Source organism: Emys orbicularis, chromosome 9 (genome assembly GCF_028017835.1).
Source record: "Emys orbicularis isolate rEmyOrb1 chromosome 9, rEmyOrb1.hap1, whole genome shotgun sequence".
NCBI lineage: Eukaryota > Metazoa > Chordata > Testudines > Emydidae > Emys > Emys orbicularis.
Window position 1 is genome coordinate 12364861 of NC_088691.1, and position 23164 is coordinate 12388024.

General features: G+C 41.5%; 1 protein-coding gene across 1 annotated transcript in view; it reads right to left on the reverse strand.

Moving 5' to 3' along the window:
• Nucleotides 1–23164, reverse strand: part of IL1RAPL2 (interleukin 1 receptor accessory protein like 2) — a 524968-nt gene that overhangs the window by 130514 nt on the left and 371290 nt on the right. Inside the window, exon 5 of the mRNA XM_065411176.1 lies at nucleotides 11140–11214. Coding sequence (XP_065267248.1) covers nucleotides 11140–11214 — 75 coding nt within the window. The remainder of the gene's footprint in view (nucleotides 1–11139; nucleotides 11215–23164) is intronic.

Genomic DNA, 23164 nt, shown 5'->3' on the forward strand with positions numbered 1-23164 from the left:
CCGATTATTCACTGAAAGTGGATTTCAAATTCATCAGTGCAGGTATTTAAATTGGAAACCTGATTATAAAAGAGTTAACACTTGTTCAGTCAAGGAATTTACAGTTCTACATGGCCAACGTGTCTAATCAAAACAGCAGCAATTCCCAGTTCCGCATATTGAAGATGTGCAACAAACTACTCACGAAAGAGCTACAAACCCCTAAGTATTTGTGAAAATTATTTGAAATAGATCAGGGTTTTCTCTCATTTATGCGAGGGAAATTTGTGAATAGAAAAAGAGGTGGAATTTATTGAATAGATTTGGTTAGTTAATTATTCTCTTACCTCTAGTAATTGGCTCTGGATAAATGAGCTAGGATATGTAGCATAATCATGGATGACTGAATTTTGAAAAAAAAAAAAAGTCTGTAAATTCTGAACCCATAAACTATTCCGCTTGGTCAGTGAAGTATGGAAAATGCTTTGAGTTAGGAGAGAATTGTATGAAGCTTGACCAATAAAGCATGCAGCACCATTTGCAAACCATGTAATTGAGTCTGTATTAGTAAAGTATGCAATTCATTGAGACCCTAGATCTGCTAAATTTAAATTGCTATTTACTTATGACATTCTGTGAGTGCTATGTGCAAGACTATCAGCAAAGTTTGCTGTTTCAGCAATAAGTGTATTGCTTAAAGGGTTAAGTGCCTGATCCTACAGATACTTACCTGTCCAAGTAAAGCTATACATGGCGTGCTCGGGGAGGAGGAGGAGCAGGGGTGAGCTGCTTCACTTCTCCCACCTCCCAGGCTTGCGGCGCCAATCAGCTTAGGTGCCGCAAGCCTGGGAGGAGGGAGAAGTGAAGCAGCGACGGTGTGCTTGGGGAGGAGACGGGGCAGGGGTGAGCTGGGGCGGGGGGGGGTGCTTCAGAGTGGGGGATGGGGGAGGTGCCGCAGGGGGGGCGCCTCAGGACAGGGGCTTGGGGACGGGTGGGGGGGAGGCGCAAGATGGAAGTTTCGCCTAGGGCGCGAAACATCCTTCCACTGGCCCTGGTTCCATTTAGATTTCATGGGACTACTCACATGTGTAAATGTATTCATCTGCTTGAAAATGCTAAAACTGGTAAACTTTTATATGGTATTAAGTATATAAAAACATACCCACTACTGCATTTATCATGAAGTTGGCCTATTAACCTAAAAATGTGCAATAGAAAGTGTAGTGTGTTCCATTGTGTTTCCATTGCTTCCTACTGTCTGTATTATTGATTTCCACTTGATATTTGGGGGCTGAAAAGGCATGTACTATATGCTTTCAATAGACAGTAAAGGTATCAGTGCTTTATAGACAAATCTCCCTTTGAGACTCTCTCATTTGTAGGCAGCATCTAAGAATAGAACAGTAAATCAATCTGGTTGTAATAGTGAAATTTCAGTTTTGTAATACAAGCAATTCACTCCTGTAAGACAAAAATAAATACGAGAGTAACTAGGACAAAGTTAAGTGTGAAAATAATCCAAATATAGACTAAATTAAACAAAAGTTTGATGGGTTTTTTTTAACTCTTCTCTTTTAATAACAAGTCTTAAGTTGTGTCTATATAACTATGGCACCCAAGATTGTGAGTTTACAATATCCTGATTTTAATAAATAGGAATTATGTGATCACTCTTCATTTTCTGCACCGTTGTTGCCTTTGGAATAGACTATGAACTCCCATTTTCTATTCTTCATAAAGGGAAGATTCATAAGAATGATTAATCCATATTTTAATCTTTGATATGCACTGTGGAAAAACCAGCAGCAGGATGCATCGTCTAGACCTATCTCACCATTGTATATTTCGACTGACTGAGCGTTCTGCCCCTTCTCTATATTTTAGTGAGTATGTAAATAAGTGGAGACATGGAATGGCATACCCAGCAGATTGCAGAATGTTGAAAAGGTCAGAATAGTGCAGCCAGACGTTACTGTCCCGTAATATACAGAATATATGAGGCATTCACCTTCTCCTAACTCAGTCATATGACAAACATACATCAAATGGAACAACATGAATGCATTCCAGTGACAGTGTTTTTAACGAGTATGGAAAATGGTGTGAACTGTCCATTTTTATTACAACCCAGAAGCTATATTAGGGCCCTCCTAGTAGTACATACATATATTCCCCACTTTCAATTGCATAGTATGACACATATAAGTATGACAAATACACATCAGTCAAATGCATTTAAGTTTAGTTTCATGATCAGAACCTAAGAAAGATAAGGAAAAACTTGGATCAATATTTATTCCTCAATGTTCTATCTACCTACCATTTCCTACCTCCATTGCTGTAGTGTCTGAGCACCTCAGACTCCTTTGAAATAAGGAAGTATTGTCCCCATTTTGCAGATGAAGAACTGAGGCACCCGGTAGATTAAGTGGCTTGCCCAAAGTCACACACAAAGTCTGTGGCAGAGTGAGGAATACAGCTGTTTTCCAGGAGTCCCATTCCAGCATCCTTCCCACTAGACCATCCTTTCTGCTTCTAGTCCTGTGGCCTGGACTTCCCTTTTCTGGAGGAAATACGACTTGGAACAATCCAAATGCGATAAATATTGCAAAGAAATGGTGGGTGGAGTAGTGTGTTTATTGAAGTCAATGACAGTTTTGTCTGAACGAGGATATGTAGGTACACATGCTGGTCATTTGGACAAAGTTGCCATTGGCTTCAAAGTGAACTTTGCAGAAGATGTGCAAGTTCAGTCCCATGAGGTTTACAATCCATTTGTAAATGTCTATGGATGAAAGCCATTATAAACTCAGTTGCTTTTACTTCAAGAATTTTACATTGTGGTAGTGCAGATAAGAAAGAAAATAAAAGAGATCTGACTAAAGTTTTAAGACACCTCTATGGCAAATTTTGTCTTAAAGGATATTTGTCTGGTATCAATGGATATTGTGCCATAAAAATAAACAGTATAAAATCATTGTGTCCTCAGAGTTGTACGTTAAGAAGCCTGATGCAAAACCCAATGAAGAATACAAAATACTTCAACAGAAGCACAGCAGTAATGAAATATGTAAGTATAGAGTAGGTCAGCTTCTGCTCTCTGATATCTTAGTGAAAATCTCATAGATGTCTATGGGCATTAACCACATAGGACAGACAGCAGAATTTGGCCCAGTGTCCCCAAATCAGTCAAACTGTCACAAATAGCAGCAGCCAAACTCTATTCTCTGTTACCTCTGTGCATATCTGGATTAATCATACTGAAATTGATAGTTACTGCGGATTAAACCACCCTAATGGCAGAATCTGGCATCTAGTTCTAAATGTAGCATTTTGGCTTTATCCCTGGGAAAAGCTATTAACAATTAACCAAATTAGCATTAAAGCATTAGCTGTAATACACGGAGTATTTAGGGAACTTTTTCTAAAGTTAAATGTCAGACAGTGTGTCTCTAATATTCCATACAGATTAGTACAAAAGCTATTGTAATAGATGCAAATCTTACCTCCCCTTGTGGAGGCATGCATGGCCTGGAAAGCAGTGGAACTCCTGCATTTCTGCTGCAGAGCAGATGCATGCTACAGAGAGCCCATACACAGGGACTCTGTACACACCACTCCCTGTGGAGAACTGCTCCTTAATAGCTTTCTTCCCTAGAAATATGGAGAGCTAGTGGTACTGCAGCTTCATGGATCCACTGTCCTAAATGGTTGGATAGGAGATGTGGAATCATGGTAGACAGTAAACTTTCAAGGTGGTAGACATAGCAATGGGATGTAGGCTCCATAGTTGTTCTGTATCTGGGATATGGTTTGGTGCAAGATTCTGTCTCCACTATGCACCTAGGCATTTGCTCAGACTTTGCATAAGGAAAAAAGAATTTAAGACATTGAAGCATCGTTCTTAGCCCGGTTTGTGGAATACATAATGCATTCCGTTTAATGATGGAGACTATGGCTGTGGAGTAAATTACAACGCCCACCATCAAGTATTATTGAGTATTACTAAAGGAGGATGGGTATCTACAAGGTAGACTGGCAGGAAAGATTCTGCTACCTATAAAATGTTATTGGTTCAACTACAAAACTAACATTATAGGTAGCATATTTTCCAATAATAAGATACAGAATGCTTTTTATATTATATACAGTAGGCGGGGCTGGAATTACCCAACAATTCCCATAATAAAACATTGTTTTCAATTGCTTATAAAACTTTGCCAAACGAAGTGTTTGGGCTGAAATCTTCAGCTTCAGGCTGAAACTTTCTCAAAACAGTTCAGCCATCTCAGAGGACGAGTCTAGGGGAAAATACATTGTTTTACCCATGTTAAAGTCTGATGACTGTTGCCTTGAAAAGCGCTCATGCCCCCATGCTTTGGAGCAAGGATTTGAAATTTGGCAGGGTGAGATCAGGAATACGCTTTTGCCATTGCTGTGAAAAACTGCCCAGATTTGATCACGTTATAAGCACTTGAAAAAAATCACAGTTCACACATGCTCTGTGGGAACGTCTTAGATTTTAGCAGCTCAATTCCCCAGTTTGGGGGATGTTCAAGTTTGGGGCTCAGCAGGACTACCCCTGCAAATGTGGCTCTGGGCTTCTGCAGGCTGCCAGGTCAGGGTCCCAGCATCTGAATTGACAGCAGGGAACTTCTCTCTCCTGTGCTCTTCACGAACCTTCCTCCTGGGCCCAGCCTACTTGGAGAAAGAAGCTACTTTATACTTAAGGCAGTTGAATGCTGCCCTGGAGAACTGGAGTCTATCCTTGCCTCTGTCACAGAGTTCCTGTGTGATGCTAGTTAAGTCACCTAAACCAAACTTTTCACAGGCCATCACTACTATGTGTTTCTTATGGGGATGCCACATATTGAACAATGAGGATAAAACAAAACAGTGAGTAGCTGCTCATTAAGTGAGCATCCCATTCTGCGCACTGAATAAGGCAAGAGTCCCATGGAAAAAATTATATATAATCGTGTATGATAATGCATACGCACAAGCTGGCCAAATTAAGGTTGTTCAGGCAACCTTAATTCTGGCATTTCCTAACCTTTCAGTGTTTGACTTTGCAACCTTAATAGTCTTTTAATGTTATTTTTTGGTGCATTTATATTGCACACACATGTGCACACACATACTCCTCTTGAAAACTCATCTTTCCTATTGATTGTTTTAAAGCTTAGGATTTCTATATTATTTTTTTTGTTCAGGAAACACCGTCATATTGCATCAAGACTCTTCTCAATACACCCATCCTTAAAAGTGAATTGAATGAAGACTGTCGTCAGTTGACTGGTAATAAGATAAACATTAGACAAATGACAACCCATTGCTGCTGTTCTTCCATTGGCAGCTTTTTGCATAAAATTAACATCCTTGGAAGAGCTCACAGATATTTAAAATGAAAAAAGGTCTAAAATAAAATTCAGGACCCTGGACAGTAAATTTAGCTTAATCTTATTTTACACGTCAGCATGTGCATAAATTTTGCTATCTTATAGAGCTCCTTCCAATCAGAGCTTCAAGTAAATGGGAGTTTTAATTATTATTTTACCATCTCTACCTGATTCCCACATCTCTCAGCAGTTACCATATCTTTGCATATTCCCTTTCACTTATTTTACAGTGTCCTTGATTGATCTGCTTAACAATCGGTCCCAGGATATTTCACAGCTACAGCTCACAGAGGAAATTTTTTTTTCTAAACAGCTAGGCAGTAAAAAATGAGAATGCTCAAATAGAAGGTGTTTTTCTCAATACCTCTGAAAACAAGAAAACTACCATGAACCCTGGCAAGGTAAATCCCTTGACACTTCCCTTGTTTGGAAAATGAATTAACCGAGAAATTTGCCCTTCTTAAAGTAATGCGTATGTCACCCTTTTAACTATATTTCTGAGATCAAAGCAAATATATATTTTTAAAACCAGATGATACATAAATGATGGATTCAATTACTATACACACTGACATGCAAACATTCATTTCAATTACACCTAATTCTAACTAAATATCCATAAAGAGGAGATTTTACCTAAAATTAATTGTAATAAAGGCCAAGGAATTAACAGCACAGAAATTCTCTAGTTCTGTTGGCATGTGGCATTTTCAGATATTTAGCTCCTCTAAGGAATATGTAATTCTAAGTAGAGCTGGGTGAACTTTTTTCAGACAAATGGTTTATTTAACAGCGTAAACAGGAGAAACGGAGAGCAGCCTATCCAAAAATGGCCTATACCCTGCAGGTTAAGATGCTCACCTGGCAGGGGGAAAATCTGAGTTCCAGTCCCTGCTCTGGAGTAGAGATTCACACCTGGGTCTCCCACATCCCAGGCAACTGCCCTAACTGCTGGGGTAAAGATTAGAAAGCAAGAGTTAGACACACAGACCTCACCTACTGGGCTAAAGGTTTAAGGCATGGGCCACACACACAGACACACGGTTTGCTGGTCCAAAGCAGACATTGCTTACGAATTCCAAAGCATTTACCGATGTAAATATTTTTTTCTGATTTTGCAGTTTGCTGCCTGAAACAGAAAAATCAATTATTCACCCAGCTCTAATTGTCAGGCATCAGCCCCAGCAGTAGTTAGATGAGTCTAGGAGCTGCTCTATTATAACCTAGCTAGTATGGCCCCTTTGGGGCCATTGTCTAGCAGAGAATTAGAGCACAGCTTTGCTTCACCCCTTCTCTGAACACACCCTTGATATGCCCCCTACACCAGGGTGCGTGCACCAGCCCGCTAGGCTAATTTTACGCTTGTTAAGACTCTCCCACCCCCATACTGGGGGAATTCTCCACTGTCTTGCCACAGGCAGATCATGGCTCTTTGTACTGCATGAATGGTGCAAAGGTTCTCTTGCCTGATCCGGCTCCTAACTCAAAGTCATCTGGCCGCCTAGAATTGATGCAGTGAGGATGATATTCAGATTCATAGTCTCAGCATGTTGAGCCAGTAAACAAAGTTCCATATAGGGTGACCAGAAAGCAAGTGTGAAAAATCGGGACGGGGGTGGGGGGTAATAGGAGCCTATATAAGAAAAAGACCCAAAAATCAGGACTGTCCCTATAAAATCAGGACATCTGGTCACCTTGTTCCATAGGAAAGGGGAGGGGGAAATAATTTGTAAATACAATTAGCAAAGTACTGTACCAACAGTTTGTCACAAGATTGATAGCACAGCATGCTTCACTTACAGTTGCCACAGTCACACATTTAGAAAATGACAAATCTATCCTGGCCTGCTTCCAAAAGAAGTGGATTTTTATTCCGATGGTCTGAACAGTCATATTCAGATCTTTAAAACCGATTGAATCAGAACCTGAAGCTTTGAGGTGTTCACATCTCCCTGTTTTGATTTTTAAAAAATACACTAGGAATTCTGCAACAAGTAGTGGACAATTTAGGCTAAATAAGGTCCAACAAAGAAGCAGCCATATTTTGCGGCAGAAGTAAATGCGCAGTGTAGAAAGCAAGAATCTTAAAGCACGTTACAGACTTTATCCTCAGAATCTTCCAAGAGGTATTAACACATTTTCTAGGTCAGAAAATTATGTCTGACAGGAGTTATGTCACTTGACTAAGGTCACTATCAAATCACTGGTAGATCGGGAAAATTTTTTTGATTCCTAATCATCTGCAGAAGCTACAAGGCCATACCTTCTCCTGAGAAATACAGGACAATATGGCCAGATTCAACTGATTGCAGGGCTAGTCATCTGACATAAGGATGAATATATATTTGTTCAAAAATCTTGAACAAATATTCTGCCAGCTTTAACATTTAGCTTTAATCTATTGGAAAGCCTTGAATGATCCTCATTAGGAAACAGTTAAGACTATTAGAGGCAACTCAAGTATTTGAAGAACTAATCTTTAAAATATAATGTCAATGTATAGAAGGGTTAAGTCTGCTGCATATTCTATAATGAGATTGTGATTCACAAATCCTTCCAAAATCCATAATGCTTATGAATATTAAAATCAAAAATTCTGGATGAAAATGAGCAAGCAAAGCAAGCAATTAAATCAATCTATTGTACTTCCCTTCTAGTTTTGTCCAGGGCTGAAATTATTGTCTGGTTTAGCAAAGTGTCTTGGATAATTAAATTGTTTTGAACTATCACACTCGTCCTCTGTGATGCTCTCTGGTCCTCTTGTCATCTCTCTGTCTTGCTCACTCTCCCCAGCAGAGACAAACAGAGAAAACAAGTGGGTAGCAATCTGTAGTTTCTGCTTCCATCTGAACTTGACAGGGCTGTTTTGATCTTGTTAAATTCCAAAGCATGGAAAAAGGAAAAAAAAATCACACACCTTAAGAAGAAACAAGACATGCTCTTGGGCTTATTTGAAGCCTGAAGGAACTCTTTTATCTATTGTCAATAAGAACCGTGCAAACCCACTTTCATTTGAATCTTCTTATAGTAGAGAAAGCTAAGAGGTGAGTACTGAAGTTGGCAATTAGGTCACATAAGATATTGTCTGTGGTCAGGCCACTAACTGCTCTTAAAAAATCCTGTGTAAAAGTTGAGATTTATAGGGATACTATCAACTTAAATGTTGGATATAGGAAATATTAACTGCTATTCTCCTGGGCCTACAGAGAGAAGACAACTAAAGATTCATTTGGCAATGGAATGCTAAATTGGTCTTTCTATTAAAGTGGCCACGTTAATGGAGTGAATGTAGATTCTTTGGTATGTAGTAGCATTTTAATATTTGCCAGACTATTTAAAGGGCATACACAAATTGGATGCACAGGTTAATCTCCTGGGTTTATTGACATTGTAAAATTAGGATGATTTTGAATAGAATATTTATGTTGATTTCTAATAAAAATATATTAGAACACACACTGTTGGTACCTGTAGGCAACATTTTAAGATAGGCAAATAAACAAATTAAAACCAGCAGCTACCCCACTCCTGTCCACAACTCTCACCAGAACTCTCCACCCAATGCCTCTTTCAAGCTCCGTGATATAGAGAAAAATGTGTTGTGCTCTGAAGGTCAACAAACCCTTCCACACCAAGTGTGTGTGTGGCGGGGGGAGGTTCTCACTGAGAATTCTCTACTCCCAGCTCCTTGCCTTTTGAATCAAGGTGGGTACAGCTGGAAGAACGCCACTCGGTACTTTAGAACTATATTTAGGGTACTGTTACCTTGTAAACATTAATCTTTCAGCATATTATGAAAGTTTAGAAACAATAACCAAACGTATCACTGCGTCAGCAAGAAAGTGCTGCATGTAAATTCCTAGATCCTAGGGGACAACTAATGGATTATACTATGGGACAAAAAAATGCAAGGACTTTTATTTCCCTCTAGAGATATTCTGAAATCCTATTACTGCAACATATCTCCCAGGGGTAGGAGATTTTTTTGTATCAACACTTTTTACTAGTAGAAAAAAATAGTTTTGTATGGGGAACCGGTCAAAGAAATATTCTGCAGGGGCTAGATATGTAAGATGAGGTGGGGGGAATTGAGGTTAGAAAGAAAGATCCAATAAGAGTATAGGAAACAAGGATGTGCATGTTTTGTATTACTTTGTTTCACTGATGTACTTGTGGACATTTCATTAACCTCGAAGGATTCATTAATTCTGAGGGTTTTCCCCCCCAAAAAAGTAAAATCTATGAGCTTAATTAATGGAACTGAATTGGCATTCAGCTTGCTGGGATGATCCAAAGCCCATGTCAGTGGGTGTCTTGACAGTGATTACAGTGAGCTTTGGATGATGCCCTTTGAACCTGTGTGTGTGTGTCTGTGTGTGTGTGTGTGTGTGTTTGTTTTCATCACTAAGGATCTAATTCTATCATCAGACACATGCACACAAATCCGAATGAAGATAATTGGAGTATCCGTATCTGAGGGCAGGATTTGGCCTTGGGTACTTTAGGCAGAATTCACTGTTGCCTTCTCTCTAGCAATCCTTACAAACTGTTGAAAACTAATTTTTAAGATGAATTCAGGTCACAAACGATTCACATTATTGTCCACAACTTAACAGACAATCCAATTCAAGGACCAAAGTTCCATTCAATGGGACTTAAACACATGCTTAAGTGCTTTGTGGAAAAGGGATGCACTTAAGCACAAGCCTGAAGTTAACTTTACTGAATTGGGACTTAGAACAGTAGGTTTACATTAAAAACGTATGGCCCTATCACACTGGTATCTGCAACACAATCTAACAATCTCAGACCATGATCCTACTTCTTTTTATAATTGTGTAAATCGGGATTCAGTGGTCTTGTTCCAGTGTAAACCTAGGGTCAGGCAATAGGAGATGGAAAATAACTTAACTTAAGCATGATGAGGCTAACAATCTGTCACAACAAATGCTTCTTTTATAACTTAAACCCACATACTTCAATCCTTAATAGTATTTGCAATTCCAGACCTCAACATAAGGAATGTTTCCAACCTGACAAGACTTCCACCAGAACTTCAAAATCCCGCTATTACCCACAGCAACAATGTGGCCCACAGCTAACTACTCTCAAAAAGGTCACTTTGCAGAACTCTCTTATAAAGTTTCTTCCTATTACCACAAGTGTCTGTGGCTGTTTAAGATTCAGACACATTCAGGCTAGCAGGAGAAAACGTAAGAGACAGACAAAAGAATACAAACGTTTTCATCAAAGAACCTTGTCAATAAACAATGCATTCTTTCCCTTTATCTTTTAAAGGATCACCCTCCTGTATTTTATTAAAATATTTTAATATTTTAAAATATTTGCATCTGAAGAAGTGAGGTTCTTACCCACGAAAGCTTATGCTCCCAATACTTCTGTTAGTCTTAAAGGTGCCACAGGACCCTCTGTTGCTTATTAAAATATTTGTCTCCTATGCACGGTGAACATTCACTGACCAGCGCAGGCACCAATGAAGGCATCCATTAATTTATCAATCACCCACTCAAAAGAGCGGCAGCCCTGCATATTTAATACTCAGGGTAACCAATTAGTATTGCCATTCCTTGAAGCTACACAAACTCATTTCCTTAAACTGCTGTTGCAGTAAATTCTACCATTATAAATGAGAAGCAGCAAATTGATTTGCATGTAAAACAGTGGCAATAAACCTTTCAATTTTTCCCATCTGTTAACAGAACTGATATTTAGGCTCTATTATTCCCAGAAGGGGACTTACCCAGCTGGACATCTATGACACTCGGCTGGTTCTCCACGGGGAACAATGGTTTTGGAGGTTTGTCGGTGAGCAAAGCTAGAAAATGAGAACAAGTAATGGAAAAATTGAGACAAATTACAATTAGAGGAAGATTCTGTCACACAGAAGCTACTGAGTATTTGCAGACTTGATGATGTGTAAACATTTATTACACAACGTTGCTGCTTGGCTGTTATGCTGTCGATACAGTATCAATTCCCTAGCAGGCTTAGTGGCCAATTGATTCAGTGGAAGCAGTTACGTTTTAAAATATGATACAATAAATTGACTCCTGTCTGGGGGTGTTGTCGTCTTCCTTTTGTTGGATAATAATAAACTGAACAGAATGAATTTCCTTTAAGAGTTTTAGGTCCTGATCTTGTAAAGTCTAATACACATGCCTAACTTTTTAGTGAGACCACTCCCAGTGTGTAACGAACTGGATTGCTCACAGGTGTAGAAGTGAGCATGTTTAAGGTCTGGCCTATTCTTAAAAGTTTAGGTTGACGGAGCTACCTTGGCAGTGCTTAATTTGTAATGAAAGAGGTGCCGGAGCTCAAGCAATTGGGTGCCGAGACTCAAGAAATGTTTTTATATTCATAACTGATGCAGCAAGCCCATAGGTGGCTGGGCTATGAACTGCTAAGCCTAAAGGCGCCAGGGCTCAGCCCTGGCACAAATTAAGCACTGTACCTTGGTCAGCAGTATGAAAAGAATCCACACACCTGACTGATGGGACTCTGCCGATCTAGCTCCCAGTGTGTAGACACAGTTATGTCAATGAAAAAGAATGCTTCTGCCAAGATAGCTACTGTCGTTTGTGGAGGTGGTGTTCCTACACAGACAGAAACCCCCCTTCCATTGGTGTAGGCTGAGTCTACCCTAGGGGGTTATGCTGTCATGGCTACGGTTTTGCAGGACTGGAGCCCTTAGGTCCTGATTCAAAGTTCATTGAAGTCAATGGAAAGACTCCCAGTGATTTTAATGGGCTTTGGATCTGGACCTAAGTATCATTTTGTCAATGTAACACTGATTTTTGTGTGTGTGTGTGTGTGTGTGTGTGTGTGTGTGTGTGTGTGTGTGTGTGTGTGTGTGTGTGTGTGTGTGTGTAAAAGAGACATTTGCTATTACAAATTAGGTGGCTTTTCTTTATGGAACGATAGGGTATATAGGGAAGTCAGCAAGTATAGAACACAGGGCAGCTGTACCTGTATTTTAATTTTGATAAATAATAATGCAGAATGTATGTATGTTAGGAGACCTATACTGCCCCTTCCTTTTTATATTTCTTACGTTTTACATTTTTAAGGGAATTTACATTTCCCCCCCTTTCTGAAGATATATTGCGATGCCCAATTCCAGAATGAAAATCAAAAGTGACAGAATGGAGATCAGTCATAGAAATCATAGGCAAAGGACTGGGAGTCAGGAGTCCTGGTGCTGCCTCACTTAATCTGGGGTGCAGAGTCAGTCTCTGTGCCTCAATTTCTGCATCTGTAAACTGCTATTTTCCCTGTCTGTAAAGCATTCTGAGATGCACAATGAAAAGCATTACACTAGTGTTAGGTATTAATATTATATAATAAACATCATAAATAATGTTTCCCCCATTACATAATCTGTTTCTTTCTGTTCCTTCTACTTTGGACTGCTATGTACTGGTCTGATCATTCAGAGTCCCTTTCACCTGTCAGTCCTGACTATTAACACTTCAGATTTACCTGCCCTCTGAATGACTTATTCTTCCCAAACAAATGATGTCATGGCAGAGCAAGCATGTAAGAGGTGCCCTCTACAGTCAATGCTGGCAGAGGCGTAGCGAGCGCCCTCCGTACCCTCCGACCGGAGGGGGCCCCGCAAGGAAGGGGGCCCCTAAAAGTGGCAAAATAAATACCGCATTCCAGTTTCTGCATTGTAAGGGGCCCCGCCCGGACATATGTTCGGAGGGGGCCACCATTCGGAGGGGGCCACGTTCTTTGTTGCTACGGCCCTGAATGCTGGTGTTGATCATTAGAAACAGGCATTTTCCTCTCTAGAGGGTTTTTAAACCTCCTCCTACCACAGCCTGTCTTTGTGGGTATTTCAGTGGAAAGCACAGCTACAGACAATGGCGGTGATCCAGATCCCGAGTGCCTTCACTATGGAGCTCACCACCCTCCAACCCCATTGGTTTGAAGAGTCACTGAACTGAAATGTTTAGATGTTTCCAAAACAAATTTGTTTTTACCACAAGAATTCACTGAAATTGACCTGAATTTGCTAGTTGTTTTGGTTGACCTGAATCTGCATTTTTTTTTTTTTTTTTGCACAAAAAGTTTCACCCAGCTCTCATGGTAGACCCCACGCTATGAGCTAAATGGTTTCCTAACACTCAGGCAGAGCAGCCTCCAAATCGCTTAGCTATACAGATAAATAGAGGTTCGGGAGAAGAGGACAATGATAGGTAGTTGTGTTGTAAGAGAGGTGGCAGACAATACTTTCCCACTGCAGGCACTATATTTTTCATTCAGTGATTGTTAGGATTTCCTCTCTTCTTATACTTCAATTCCTCTCTTGAAATTGTCAATAAATAATAAGTTAGAAACAGTTAAGAACCACTGACCCAGAAGTACATAAAATGAAATGTAATCTGCTATCAATCATAAAAAAATTATCTTGTGAAATTCTCTGCTGGTGTCCCTTAGTTTACTGTAAAGATTAGATGTGCTCCCTAGCATTTGCTGGGAGGGTACCTCATCACTAGAGACACAAGCTGATAAAATTGTTTTTCTGCACTTTTGGTTTAGTTTCTTTATTGGTTCTTGTTCGCGCTAGATAGACTCACTGGAAAGAGGCAGAAGGAAGCAATTGTTAAAGGAATAGGAAGAATACAACAGCACTCCGACTACAGAAGGTTCAGCTGAGGTCACCAGCCTCTGAAAACAATGATCCTTCTAGGAGAACCATAGCAAATGGTTAATTGTTTATTGTTACCCAGGAGGAATGGTTCCCTCTCACTCCCACACCAGGCTGTTGGCTTGTGCCTGAAAGTCTGTAGCACCAAGTATATCCAGTGTCAAAGTAACAGGAGTTAAAGAGAAGCTGTTTTTGGTCGCAGTCTCTAGAAGGACCTGTTCCAAAGCCCACTGAAGTCAGTGCAAAGCTCCTGGCTCCAATGACACTTTGGTACAGGCCTTAAGGGTTTGATCCTGCCAGTTTCTGAGCAGTCACAGAATTGAGGCCTAGGTGCAGAGCGATGGCTCATTTCTCAATCTATATTTCATTCTACCCTCTGGAAAAAATAAGCCAGACTAAATTGCCATTTATTAGCATATTTTGACGGGTTTATGTCCAAGGGGTAATTTACTTGACCTCAGAATGTGATCCGTTGAGCCATATTCATTGTTGGTATCAAGCTATTGAAATCAGTGGACTTACACCGTGGTTCAATTTGCCCCCTTATGTTTTGAGAATAGTGTTACTTCAGTAGTTGTCCTCATTTTGTCTATTATCCTCACTTAGTTTCTGTGTAGGTTTTCTAGCTTGCATTGCTACTTTTAGGCTTCCCTTCCATTAGTGCTTTTCATCTCTGGTATCAAATGGCGTTTTAACTTCCTGTGCCCCATAGGCTTTTGAGTACATTTGTTGTTCTAGTCGCACACATGACGTTCCAATGTGTTTTGGCTTTGTTTTAGTTTATGTTCACTCACATCTCTCTCTCTCTTCCCTCTCCACACCCCTCCCCCCCATTGAAATGAGTTGAGCTTCTCTTTTTCTTGCTGAGTTAAAGCTGCAGTGTCTCTGAATCCTGGTTTAATGTGTTCATGTGGGTTACATATTTAAACTGTGGTGTTTTTCCATATTGCTCTGAGAGGATAATCATTATAATGAACCAGAAATGTGTCAGATAGCTTTTTGTAGGCACTGAAGTGGCCAAAAGGGATTTTCAGAATAATAATGTAGAGGAATGCCGGAACGTACATGTTACAAGTGTATACAGAACTGAAGATCTAGTCTCATTTTAAGGGACTAGCATCCATTTATATATTTGACCTTTGAAAATTGCTTTTAGGCTTTTTCAACCAATAAGATAGTACAACGTTTCCTTGGCTGCAAGGACTTCTCATATAAAGCTTATGATCTCTGCTCCTGACACAAATCCATAAACACCACTTCCTCATTTCAGATATACCTCATTCTCTGAGCAATTTCTTTAATTCCCTCAACAGCTTTATAGAGGAAAGCTGCTCTGATTTCTATCCTTAAAGGGGAAACAAAAAAGTCAGGGCACTTAATAAACCAACATATTGAGACTTTGGTGAGGCCTCATCTGGAGTACTGTGTCCAGTTTTGGGCCCCACACTACAAGAAGGATGTGGAAAAATTGGAAAGAGTCCAGCGGAGGGCAACAAAAATGATTAGGGGTCTGGAGCGCATGACTTATGAGGAGAGGCTGAGGGAACTGGGATTGTTTAGTCTCCAGAAGAGAAGAATGAGGGGGGATTTGATAGCAGCCTTCAGCTACCTGAAGGGGGGTTCCAAAGAGGATGGAACTCGGCTGTTCTCAATGGTGGCAGATGACAGAACAAGGAGCAATGGTCTCAAGTTGCAGTGGGGAAGGTCTAGGTTGGATATTAGGAAACACTATTTCACTAGGAGGGTGGTGAAGCACTGGAATTTGTTACCTAGGGAGGTGGTGGAGTCTCCTTCCTTGGAGGTTTTTAAGGCCCGCCTTGACAAAGCCCTGGCTGGGATGAATTAGTTGGGAATTGGTCCTGCTTTGAGCAGGGGGTTGGACTAGATGACCTCCTGAGGTCCCTTCCAACCCTGATATTCTATGATTCTATGATTCTATATCTTTAATGTACCACACAGTATTTTGTGCCTTCACCTAATTCTTTCTACGACTCCCACCAATCCACTTTATGTAAACCAACTATATGCATGACAAACATGCTTCCTATTATTAAACATACTGCTATTCAACTTACTCCTATTCCTCTGTCAAAAAATATGAAGATAACCCTCATTAATTGTCACTGGAGGGGCTTGGGTAGTACTGCCTCTATCTTCTTAACCCCCTATGAATGTCACATGCCCCTGGGTTGCCTGGGGCAACATCATTCATGGTAAAGCCATTGCAAGGAATATAGTATAATTCCCAGATGCATACATTCATAGGGCCATATGGCTCTCCTTTAGTGAGATGCTATCTCTGGTAAGACATCACACAAATTAAGGAGCTCATTTGCCTTTACTTAACATTCTGAAATTTTATCCTGAGAATAAGACAGAATTATTTCCCCTGAAATCGTTTATGCAAATGTAGATTTTACAATGTATAATGAGCAATGAGGATGAGGGTTGAATGTAGTGTCCTTTCTTGATGGCACAGTCAACTCACCATTGACATTACCCCGGGCATAGCTTAAAGTCACAGGTGCCTGATGTTAAGCTCTGGAAGCAAATTTCTTTACCCAGAGGCACCTGGTAATGTGTCTGTCTTCCCTCAGAGTTTGGTGGACATGCCCCAAGGCTGTTTAGTGGTTTGCTTACTAGGAGGTTGTTTGAAGTGCTGTTTCCTCCCATATTTATTTTCACTCCTGTTCGATAGCAACACCTGGACTTTTAAATAATAATAAACTCAAGTATGATTTCAATTGTACATGACACAGGATTCTTCTTTAGAGGACTGAGTATCTCTTCCACAAAGCTGCACATAGATATAATACTTTGTCCTGCAATGAATGCAGAGGACTGGACTAGATGACCTCTCGAGGTCCCTTCCAGTCCTGTGATTCTATAGGTATAACTTTTTGCATAGCTTGCAGAAACCTTACACGGTGAGATCTTTCTTGGGAGCCCAGGTTATTTTTATTTCCTGTTTCCTTCACTTTATGCAATCAACTCTTAATTCTTTTCTTATGGCCACAAAACATGTTGTCGTCAGAGATGGAGCACAGTCAAGCATTGAAAGCACTGGACCAGGGCCGGCTCTAGGCACCAGCAAAGCAAGCAGTTGCTTGGGGCGGCAAATTTGCAAAGGGCGCAAGAATCCAGCATGGGAGCTGAGAACCAACAGGGGGCCCTGGGAGCTGTAGTTCCTTGGTTAGCTCCCTACCTATAGAGCCAGCCCTGGAGCAGGGAAAGAACTACATTTCCCAGCATTCCCTTGGCCACTAGCAACAGGAAGGGGTGTGGGAAAGGAGTATGGAACTGAAATCTGCAGCTTGCTGTGAATGGTAGGAACAGAGTCAGCTCTAGGTTTTTTGCCAACCCCCCCCCCCCCCCCCGCCCTGGGCTCTCCCCTGCCCACACCCCCTGCTGCACCAGCTCTGGCCCCCACCTGCACTCCCCTGCCGCCCCAGCCCTGGGCTCTCCCCCCACCCGCAACTCCTGCCGCCCCAGCCCTGGGCTCTTCTCCCCCCTCCCCGCACCTCCTGCCATCCCAGCTCTGGCCCCCACCTGCACCCTCCTGCTGCCCCAGCCCTGGGCTCTCCCCCACCCGCATCCCCGGCCACCCCAGCTCTGGCCCCCATCCGCACCTCCTGCCACCCCAGCCTTGGGCTCTCCTCCGCCCACACCCCCTGCAGCCCCAGTCCTGGGCTCTTCTCCTCCCCCCCCCCCCCGCACTCACTGCCACCCCAGCTCTGGCCCCCACCCGCACCCCCTGCCGCCCCAGCCCTGGGCTCTCCCCCAAAGAAGGAATTGGGGGGACTAAATGGACGGTGCACCTCTCTATCTGAAGCCTAGCAATGGAGGTATGTGGATCCCACTAGAATTTAAAATTGAAAGTAAGGGGGGGAGGCTCTACTAGACTGGGCAGCTTTAGATACAGTACCAGGCACGTAGGAGGATTTACACTTCTGAGCCATGGAAGCAGAAATTGACTTTTCTTTTCCAGATTTAGCTAATATTCAGAAAGGGAATCTAGCACCTGCCTTCCAGATTTGAACACCCTCAAAATTCAGGAGTGCTCAAGCTCAATTTGGGCAGCTGTTACTTCATTTCCCACAAATAAAATATACTGATCCACTGTAACTTGCTGTAGAAAAAGTAGAATAAATTGAGCAAGAAATGCTTCCCAGTGGTTATTAGGACTGGAATTGCTATTTTCAACAGCCATTGCTTTTTTTTTTTTTTTTAAGTTTTAGTTTTATTTCTTTAAAAGGAAGACCGTGATAGTGCATTCCCCATAGAAACAAAGAATGGAACAAAAGAATAATAAAGGCACCTCAACTTTTCCTCATTTATGTAGGACAGTCTTATAATATGCATCCAGATATCCTCCAGTCACACAAGCTGAACATTGTTTCACTTTACTGCAGTTCTGTAACCATATGGGAACCAATCCTGTCTGTGTTCTGTGCACATCCAAAATTCCTGCTGAATGACCCGCCCTGGGAGCGAGTTACCAGTGACCCAGGGCTGGGGCAGCAGGAGGGTGCAGTTGGGGGGGAGGGAGGGGGAAAGCCCAGGGCTGGGGTGGGGGGCAGCCAAACATTTTTTTGCTTGGGGCAGCAAAAAACCTAGAGCTGGCCCTGCACTGGACCAACAAGCAGGAGATATGGGCTTTGTTCCTGGTTCTGCAAATGAATTAGTGAGTGAGCTTTGGGAAGTCAGAATCTCTGTGCTCATCAAATGGGGATGATAATATTTAGCCAGCTGAATTTCTCTTTGGCAAGAAAGGAGAGTCTGATGATTAGGGCACTGGGCTGGGATACAGGAGGTCTGAGTTCAATTCCCAGCTGTGCCACAGACTTCTGTGTAAACCACGAGTAAACAGTTTAGGGTGAAGTCCTGACCCTGTTGAAGTCAATGGCAAAACTCTGGTTGATTACAACAGATCCAGGATTTCTCTCCCTGTGCCTCCCATCTGTATAAAGGAAATAATGGTCTGTCTTTTCTATTTAGATTGTAAACTTTTTGGGGCAGCCACTTTGTATGTGTATTTACTGTGCCTAAGCAATGGAGCCTTGATCTCAACTGGGGCCTCTAGTCTCTCCTGTAATACAAATAAATAGTAATAACTGCACAGAGATAGGTTCATTTCATTACTGTTTGTAAAGCAGGACACTCAGATGGGAAGTGCTAAAATAAAGAGGATTTGGAAATTCTGGGTTAGCATTTCAATGGATGCAGTGAACAGCTGGACATAGGGTACAGAGAATGGGGTCCTTTTAATACTCCATTTGATTTATAGTAATGAGCCTTTTCTTCAGACTACTTCTTTTCTACCATAATTGGTCATAAAAACAATGATCCCCGGTGTCTCATTCCTTCATCCATATTGAGAGGGATTATTTTCTCAATATCACACTATTCAGATAATGTAAAAGTGACATTTACTCAAAGTCAATCAGTGTAACACAGAACTGCTGCAAAAGTATGATTCAGCCTGAAGCGAACAACTTTCCTTGTCACAAACCTGTTCTCAAATACAGTTCTACCACGAGAGGGGGATTGTGCTTTAGAAAAGGAGACAGGCAAATTTCAGGAGAGGCCAATTACCTGGAGCCACATGGTGCAACAGTGAGAAGAAATGTGGAACAATGATTGGAGCAGGCCTTTCAGGAAACGGTGAAGTTGAGACACATATTATAGGTTCCAAGTGTATAATGGGGCTCACTGATGGGGAAATTCCCCCATAGATATTAATACCAATATTCAGCTGGTTTAGTAAGGAGCGATATCGGACAGCAGTCCAGACAGTAATTGGAGGGGACCTTTACAAATGCTCCAATAACAGTTTTTTTCAGAAGTACACAAAACCATTTGCTAGGGAGGATGGATCTGGGCTAAATAGACTGAATCCACATACCTCAGAGTAGGCCCCGCATCAACCTTCCAGGACATTATAAAGCATTCTTTAGATCAGCAAGGGAGGCACTTTCCACAAACACTGACTTTACTGGAAGTGTTTAATTTCCCTATTAAATTAGTGTGGAGTCCATTCATTTATGTAGAAATTCCTCCATAAGTACTAATGCTAAGCTATTATTTATACAGAACCATAAGCACACATGTATAAGAGACAACTTTGTTGAACAAATAGCATTTCTCCTGTGTGGAAGAGCTTAGGTTACAGTCATCCATATGAAACTGTTCTCTGAATTGGTAAGGAAGATCCATTCTTTCCTAAATCCGGACAAATTTAATCTGATGTATTTCAAAGAAAAACATTGCAAAAAAAAAAAAGTCATATTGCATCAGAATCAATTAAATGTCAACTATCTAGCAATTAATTATCTGGCACAATCTGCATTTTATTTTGTGGTTAAAATGAGCAAATTCAGGTTGTAGGGCCTGATTGTGCTCTCATTTATGTCCGTGTAAATCAGGAATCTCTCTGTGAAAGTCAGTGAAGTTATGCCAGTGGAGAACCAGTGCGCAAACAGAATGAGGCTCATCCATTGAGATCGGATGCTTAAGACTTGAAGACCCCCATCCTGGAAGTGACTTAATGGAATACTTTGTAGAACAAAGGTTTCTAAAAATGTATTTAAAGGAAGGAATTTCTCATTGGGGTGGGACATGTTCCGATCTTGTCCCCCCACCCCTTTTACTGCTGCTGCTGCTTTCTACTGATAGATGTGATGAACACCAATAACTACATTTGGCAGTCTGTTGTATTGCCATGAAGGCTTCTGCTGAGATGAGTATTTGTAAATGTAATTGAAAATGAAGAAAGGATAAATTATCTGGATATGTAGCAGAATGAGGGGAAGCAAGAGAAAAATGCTTCATTTCTTCTAGGAGACAATTAAATGCCAACTTTCTTAAATCAAGGGACCTGGCACTTTCCCACCATTAATTAACATAAAGCATCCATTACCATTCAGTCAAGAATCTGGAATACCTTCTGACAGCAGATCTGGTCTGTTTGAATAGCATCCTCTGGAGAAAATAATAGCATGCCAAATCCTTGATAGGAAACTAACTCATACCCCAAATCAATCTTTTGTTCACTCCTCAGTCAAATACACATGGCTTCGATCTATTCATGGCATCTAAAGTCTTGGCAGTGATGTTATAACATTCATACTGTAGATGAATATGGAACTATGTGCAAAATGATACATCAGTGTGCTAACAAGACATCACCTGTTGCTAAGTGAAGCACAGCATTATACCACTTGGAAAATGTGCACCTAATTCCCGTAGGCTCCATTGAAAATCCCACCATGTGCCAGCAGATTTCTTGAAACAATGAAACAATAATCCATTTCAGACCCGATTTCTCCACTGCTTTGTATTGTGTGTTGTAATTTGGCACTTATGCATAAGTGCCAAGTGCACAGTGGGTGCACGATGGTCCCAGGACAGCTAACTTGTTGCCTGACATATCTGGAATTTGAACCAGGACCACCAGAGCTAAAAAGCATGAGCTGCTGCAGCTTGTTCTAAAGAACCAAAGCTTGCTAGTTCTGGCTGTAACGGACATACCCTCCACAGGGAACCATTGAAAGACTTGCCAGAAACAGACAGGAATGGAGGAGTTTTGTCACTGCCTTAAATGCCAGAGGTGTAATGGGTACTAACTAACCAACCACAGATTAGGCTTGTAACACAGGCACCAGTAGGTTACGTTACCAAATCAGAACGGTAGTATTTTACATTCTTGGCACAGATGTGAATTACCACACAAGGTGAGAGGCAGTGGAGAATCAAGTAAACAGCTCATTCATAAAAATATTGCTCTGTGAAGCTGGGTCTAGATGGAGGCACTGTTCTCTGATTAGCCGTAGTGAGTGAGTCTCTTCTACAAGTCAGTCAAAATGCAGTTACTCAGAACAGGAACGTTTTGTTGCCATATGCCACAGTCATAGCAATCTGACAACATGATTATACATGCATCAGTCTTCTGCTGTAACGGAAATAAAGTCATTGTAACACAGTACTGTCAAAGGATGATGTATCCAGCTTTGGAAATAAACATCTAACACTTAATTTCAATAAATGTCTCAGCATTTGCCTGGAACCCAGACATCATCATCCTGTGACAAAGTTCTAGACCATTGGTATTATTTACTCAGGTAGGAAATGATGGAGCTAAAGAACACAGCCACCATTGTACGGGCCAGAACCCACATTATCATCTCCTGCTAACTTTATCTAAAAGCGGGTACATGAACCTGCTTTCAGAGTTTGGACAGTATCTACATTACAATTATTTTTTTGCTACACCTCTGAGAAGAGGATTGTAGATAGCATTAACAGGACTATGTCAACAGCAAATAAATGGATCTTCTTACAGACTCTTAGTAAATAAGAAGGAGATGTGGCATGACAACAGTTTTAAGAAAGATGCCGCACATACGCTGAAGTGCAGATCAAGGGAGGTGTTTTTGTGGCATACCATTGCTTTTGGTCAGTTACTGGTAAGTATTGGTATTAACCTATAAAACCCTCAATGGCTTAGAACTTATGCCTGTTGGAGAGACTGCATCACTGGCACAGAAAAGAGGCAGCACCTGGCAATGAGCCCCTGGTCTTCACATACAGTAGAACCTCCAAGATACAAACACCAGCATTACGGACTCACTGGTAAACCAGACATCATGTGAAACTGGAAGTAACCAATCAGGCAGCAGTGGAGACCAAAAAAAAGCAAATACTGTACTGTGCCTGTCTTGCATCTCAAAGGTAGGCATATCTGGGCTGCCTGTCCCAACCCCTACCTCCGCCGCCATGCATGGGGCAGCCACTTACAGCTAGGAGGCGAAGACGCTGGTGCTGCCAGCCCTAGGCTCCCAGAGCTGTCAGAGCAGGAGCAGAGCTGGGGTCTGCACCGCTTTTACCCATCCACCCCAGATAGGAGGAGGACAATCTGTTTTCACCCTCCCTTCCCCAACCGTGAGGGGCACGCACTGTTTCCCAGCCAGGAGAGAGACAAGCTTTCAAACTCAGTCTGACCCAGGGGAAGAAACTGCTGCTGCTGGAGCCTGGCCTGGAGCGTCAGTGGCTGGAGCTGGAGCCTGAACTGCACTTTGTTCAGAGTTACAGAAAACCTCCATTCCCGAGGTGT